At 38.7% G+C, this 6,308-nt stretch overlaps 1 protein-coding gene across 1 annotated transcript; it reads left to right on the plus strand.

Moving 5' to 3' along the window:
* The first annotated feature begins 723 nt into the window (after positions 1-723).
* On the plus strand, positions 724-5,362 carry LOC125515826 (histidine-containing phosphotransfer protein 1-like). The gene is made up of 6 exons (XM_048681326.2): positions 724-1,105; positions 1,221-1,351; positions 1,463-1,531; positions 3,258-3,329; positions 4,345-4,418; positions 4,933-5,362. The coding sequence occupies exons 1-6, from the start codon at positions 1,049-1,051 to the stop codon at positions 4,962-4,964; spliced, it is 435 nt and encodes a 144-aa protein (XP_048537283.2). The 5' UTR covers positions 724-1,048; the 3' UTR covers positions 4,965-5,362.
* Positions 5,363-6,308: the final 946 nt, after the last annotated feature.

Consider the following 6,308-nt stretch of genomic DNA (forward strand, 5'->3'; position numbering starts at 1 on the left):
ATTTTTCAAATCTGCGGGCATGCTGCAGGAACTCCTCATGAGAAGTAAGCACCCCTTTGGCTAGGTACTGGTTCTCTTATGCATTGAAGTTTATGCCCTTATTTTGTCAGACTTTGGTATATAATCGGGAGCACTTGGTGCCGTGCGAGAGAAACTCCTAGTAGTCCAATTCTATCTGGAGAGATTTTCATTTCTTAATGCCTCAGATCACTGTTAAGAACAATTGAAAGACATGGTTCGAAGCAATGATCACATGACAAGATTGCACCATCAATGTAGTTTACAAATTTTGCCATTGCTCTTGTATGCTCCCACACGCCGTAGCATGACATAACAGGGGACCCCTAAATTCATTAACCTTTCCTCTCCAATATATGGACGTAGTACATTCTTCATGAGATAATTAAAAGACTGGTGCTGTTGTATGCAATGCGAAGACCAGGCAGATGATCCCAATACGAAAGCCAAAGCTCTGCTATTCGGTCATTGCATCCAGACAAAATCAACAAGGCTCTCTGGTCTTTGCTCCAACATCCAACAGTTGGACCAGAGTATTATTAACTATCTGCCAGTGTTTGCCAACCTTTATAGCTTTGTTGAGTACTGCTGTCATTTTCGGTCTCTAGTAATGTAATGTAATAATTACATTACTAAAAAAATCCACTTAGCTGTAAACAGATGGGTAAAAGCTGGAACATGAGAGGTATGTAGTGATTTTTTTTTCTGAAAATAAAAGGTATCCAAAGAAACTATGTCTAACCAGTCAAATCAAGTAGGGCATTCAAATGATAAGAAAAAACAATCTAGAAAATAATCAAAAGTTGCAGTTTTCAGATGAGGAAGGACGAAAGAGATAATAAATGAGAGCTGTAAAGAGAAGGAAGGGTAGCCGTCCATTGCCATCCATGGCCATGGACTTGCAATCCAACTCCCCTATATATACGACACCTACTAACCCCAATCTCCATCCATTCACTCCCTGTCCTCTCCTCTCCTCGCTTAGCTTTCTTCCTCCTTGGTAGCTCTAGTCTCCTTGGTGTGGGTAGCCATGGCGGCCCCGATGTTGAACCAGCTCAACACCCTCGTGGCCAACATGTTCGCCGTGGTAAAGCTATTTACTATTTTGGTGCCAATTATGCGGAAATTCATTTAGGTGGATAGGTAACGCGATATTTGTCGGGGAATTTGATGGTTTTGTTTTGTCTTTATTTGGTGGCTAGGGTTTGCTGGACGATCAGTTCCAGGAGCTGCAGATGCTACAGGAAGGGAGCGCCCCAGACTTCATCGTCAAGGTTGTCACACTCTTCTGCGAGGACGGCGAGCGTATCATCGGCGAGATCGCCAAGCTGCTGTACACAAGCTTCCTTTCCTTTGCTCGCCCGCCCGTGTTGTGTGATCCAACCATTAGTGTAGAGTGGTTAGTTTGATTTTTAGCTTGGGGATATGGTTGCTGTTTTTTCAGAGACAAGCCATGTGTGGACTATGACAAGGTGAGCGGTTTTGTGCTTGAGCTCAAGGGAAGCAGTGCATGGTGAGCTCTTTTCTTCTTCTTTCATGTCCTCTTTGTATGTGATTGTGCAACAGTATAGGAATCGTGATTGTTTCGGTTCTTGACGTGCAAATTAGGTGTTTAGCTCCCTGCTCGATACATGGTAAGGTGTCCAATCATCTTGGGGGAGAATTACGGTCTGTTTCATCATTGTAGTGTTTTATGTCGTAGATCTGACAAGGATGGTCCATTTCCTGCATTGGTTGGACGACTCAACAGTATATATTGATGTTCTTTCGTATTAGTGCCACTTCTGGTCGATATGTGGAGGGCTGAGATCTGTTAGGCATGTTGCAGTGATTTACCATATAGATCCGACAAAAATTATCCGTCCCATACACATTGGGCAGCTCAACAAGTAGATCTTCCCATTTATTTGGGGAGAGGTGACATCCATTTGGCCGTTATACTCATTTAGATTTAGATACGACGAACAACTTTGTCGTCGTACTGTTTTGTGATTTAGATACGACAAGCCGATTGGCCATTGTATTGTTTTATGATCTGCATTCCAGAAACAGTTTGTCTGTTATATTGTTTTATGATTTAGGTCAGACAAACAATTAGGCCATTGTACTGTTGTGTGATATGCATCCGACAAACTGTTTGGCCATTATACTACTATATTATTTAGATCTGACAAATTGTTTGGCCGTTGTTACCGTTTGATGATTTGGATCAGACAAATATGATCTGCTTCCCATGAACCAGACAGCTCAATGAGTACTGTGGTAAGTGGTCCAGCCGATTAAAAAAAATCCATTCAGTCATTGTCATGATCCGACATCGATAAAAAAACATCATATGTTCCACACACATCAAAAGGCTCAAAGAATCACTTCATCTCCTTTTTAAAGTGCGGGCTCCTATAATTAATTTGGGTAGGATTATCATACTGTATTTTATCGTCACATCATTCCATGACATAGATCAGAGAAACATGTTTGTTCAGCCATTGTCATGTTTAATAATTTAGATCTGTCAAATATTATATGTTCCGCACACATCAAGCGGCTCAAAGAGTAGCACTTCACATCGTGGGTCTCTTATAATTAATTTGGTGAGGATTATCATGCTCTCTTTTATCGTCACAACATTCCGTGACATAGATCAGAGAAACATGTTTCGCTGCATTCACATTACTTGGATGGTTTTGTACACTCGAGTTATCTTATATATTCAGGTCAATTGATCCCATTCGAACTAGTTGATAGTTTTGCAAGGTTAGCCTTTGTGTGATTATTAATATACATCAATAGTATTATCCTTAGAAACTAATATTATTATGCCCAAACTGTTCCCTTGCCTAATCAAGTTAAAGTCCATGTATGTTTTTGGTCTATACATGTGATTCTTATGGAATCAGAGGAGTAAGCCAATGAGTCACTACCGCTTTACTCGTAAAATATCTAGCTTATTCAAAGTCATTTATCGTGGATTAGCACTTTCATTAGAGAAACTATACATATTTTCTATTGGATGGATTAATGTTTCATATTGCATATGCTCTGGTGAAATAAATTGCTTTGCTTACACTGGGCTTTCATAGTTGTATTTAGTTGACCTCTTAACTCAGGTATAGATAATCATAGTGCTACATCTATTCGCTTAGGATTCTGAAGTGAAGAGATAGAACTGCAATTTTCATTTTCATTCATTAAAGCGGTTTTTGTGGGTCTTTCTGATTGTATGCTATTGCATATTGCAGTATTGGTGCTCAGAGAGTGAAGAACAGCTGCATTCAGTTCCATCAGTGTTGTCAGGAGAAGAGCAGAGATGGGTTAGTACCTTGTATCATTATGTCACACTATGGTATTTTCGTTCATTGTGTTACTGAAATCTCCATACTGAATGTGATGGCCTAGTGTGCTCTACTCATCTACTGTAACATATTTCCATATTTATTAGTGTTAGTATATTTTGATGCAATTGCATGTTCATTGCCTTTGTAAACTACTCATTTTATTCAGCCTGTATAGAGACACAGATTTGGGTGACTCCACTGAGCTTGTTGGGTTAGGAATATAACTGCGCTAGTACAATTTTCTAGTTAATCATATCCTAATGTTGTATTAAATGTAGGAACACTATTCCATGAATATTTAGAAACAAAAATTGAAGCGATAAGCTGGGTTCTCTTTACAACAGTGACGGCAATGCCCCAATTATCATAGCGTTTAGAGCTATAAAAGGGAAACTAAGTTTTGTCTTCTTCTCTGAATATTGCACATCTATACAATAAATAAACATATAACTTGTTGATGTTTCAGTCTTCCAATTGAAGCGATAAGCTGGGTTCTCTTTACAACAGTGACGGCAATGCCCCAATTATCATAGCGTTTAGAGCTATAAAAGGGAAACTAAGTTTTGTCTTCTTCTCTGAATATTGCACATCTATACAATAAATAAACATATAACTTGTTGATGTTTCAGTCTTCCAATTGATGTTACAAGCACCTTTTTACATGTAAGTTTTCAAAATAAAGGTGTCATTCTTTGTTAGAGTTACCCCTTGTCTCTGTTAGATTATTGTCTATGGACGCAAGTGTATATCTTGTTAAGCAAGTATGTCCAGGACTCCAGGGTGATATTCATAAGACCTCTAAATAAGCTGTTACGATAATTCTACCAGAGGAAAAAAAAACTATGGAGGCAAATTGTAATGGGATGAGCATTTTTGGTAGTTTTTAATTATTATCATGTTTTTTTCATGAGCTGCTAATTATTAACACGTTTCTTTCGTGAGCTGCAAATGGGAAGGAGTTTCACAAGTTACTGGACTGTTTTCCTTGTAGGTGCCTGAACTCACTGGATTCTGTGAGGAACGATTTCTATGATGTGTGCAGCATGTTCATGCCACATGCTTCAGGTACTACTTTTAAAAAACTCGTCTTAAACTCTTTGTAGCATTACAGTAGTAAAACTGGAATGCGAAGGAGACACTTCTTATCCTAAAATTTGCTTGATGTGAAAAACATTGAACCAAACAAATGAAAAGCTTGTTAATGAGATGAATGTAGTATTTGCAGTGCTAAAGTGTACTCAGAGAGTCAGAGGTACTAAGTTGTCTAGAGTAGTGTTTGGGACTACTGGAAATCTCAGTTGAAAACCTCTGTTGATAGATAACTGGTTTGCATATCTTTTATATATGAATATTAGCTTCAATGTAGCTCGAAAGGTCACTATAGTTTTGCATCAACCTATCACATCATTGATATTTGATACACTTCATGTCTTGCTTCATTGTCTGGATGATGGACATCCTTGCAAATACTCTGCGTTTAATTGTTTGGGCTGTAGTTCTTAGTAAAACTCATTTTCTTATATTGCAAGCATTTCTTAATGGGCTACGCAACTAACCTGTTGTTCTGTTTCTGGTGCAGCTGAGCCAGCAGGTCCAGGCCTTAATCCTTAACTCTAGACTTGAGCGATAAAGCTGGAGCTGCATGTTCTGATGGCACAACACCTTTGAAGTCCTAGAACATGCTCAACCTAGCTTATATAGCTTGGAGTCATTTGCTTATGTGGGGTCTGTAGCTGTCTGGTGGCAAGCTAATCATCTACTAGTATCGATGTCTTTGTTATCATCCGTAGTTTCGTTTGGAATTCTGAGTGGTCAAATAAAAAATTCAGCTGTAGCTGTTTTGTGGATTATTGGTGGTTAATATGGTGTCTTAGTTCTAGTCGGTTTGTTGTTCGTAGAAATGCAGCTGCAGTGTAATCTTTACAATATTGTGCCTCGTCGATCGGTGTACCGACTGTTGTGGTACATTGTGGAGAACAGATTTGATCTATCTATTTTATTTCATATTATTAAGACGAGGCAAACAAGTCACCACCTTTCATCAACTAAATAATTTCCTCTGCACATTATACAGTATATACAATTATAGCGGATGATGTTTAAAGCCGATAAAAACTAAACATAACAAGTGTGCGAATGTCTGCATTAGAATGGGAACAATGGAAGTTGATCCAAACTAATCATACATTCTTACCAACCTACTAACTCAAGCAGCTAAGCGTGCATTTTGTAATGGTTGGAGCCTCAACTTCTGAACATCTGTTGCTTTAACAGGAAGATATCCTACTCTCGGTGGGGCAGCATATGCCTCGGATCTGACTGAATGGATGTTAGCTGGAGCAACAAGAATTTACTACAGAGAGAGTATATGAAGAGTATTCCTCTCTTGGCTTCAGATTAACTGCTTCCGGCCTCAACTTTTAGAATCCACATGGAAAAAATGCACCAAGTTCGCATACAAGTATATTTAAAGGGCTACTAGTGTATTAAGTAATTTGATCTGAACTATGTTCATGCATTTGGTTTTGTTACCCCACAAGTTTGATTTCTTTGCGTTTCATCACATCCATCTTTACTGACCTACAGTACAAAAATTTGAATTGGCAGACGGCAACACCGATCCAAACAGGCTCTAAGTAGTCCTGTCATCCAGTCAAACAACAGACATCAAACTGACCTCGTAATAAGTATATATAATTTCTCCGACACACTAGTTACATCAGGTACCTCCCAGTGTGACATGATGAGAACAGGAAGGTAATCACTATTAGTTATTACTCCCAATGCGATCTAATTAATTCAACACAAATAGCATTGAGCCATTGGGCACTGGTTACAACACTCACCACTGGTCATCAATACACTAGTTTAAACCAGAGAAGCTGTACAGATCCATTCGGTTGAAGATCAATAATAGTAGTTCATTTCTACATTGTCGCAACCATTTGGTCTTTT

Source organism: Triticum urartu, chromosome 6A (assembly GCF_056163025.1).
Source record: "Triticum urartu cultivar PI428250 chromosome 6A, HENAU_Tu73, whole genome shotgun sequence".
Taxonomy (NCBI): Eukaryota; Viridiplantae; Streptophyta; class Magnoliopsida; order Poales; family Poaceae; genus Triticum; species Triticum urartu.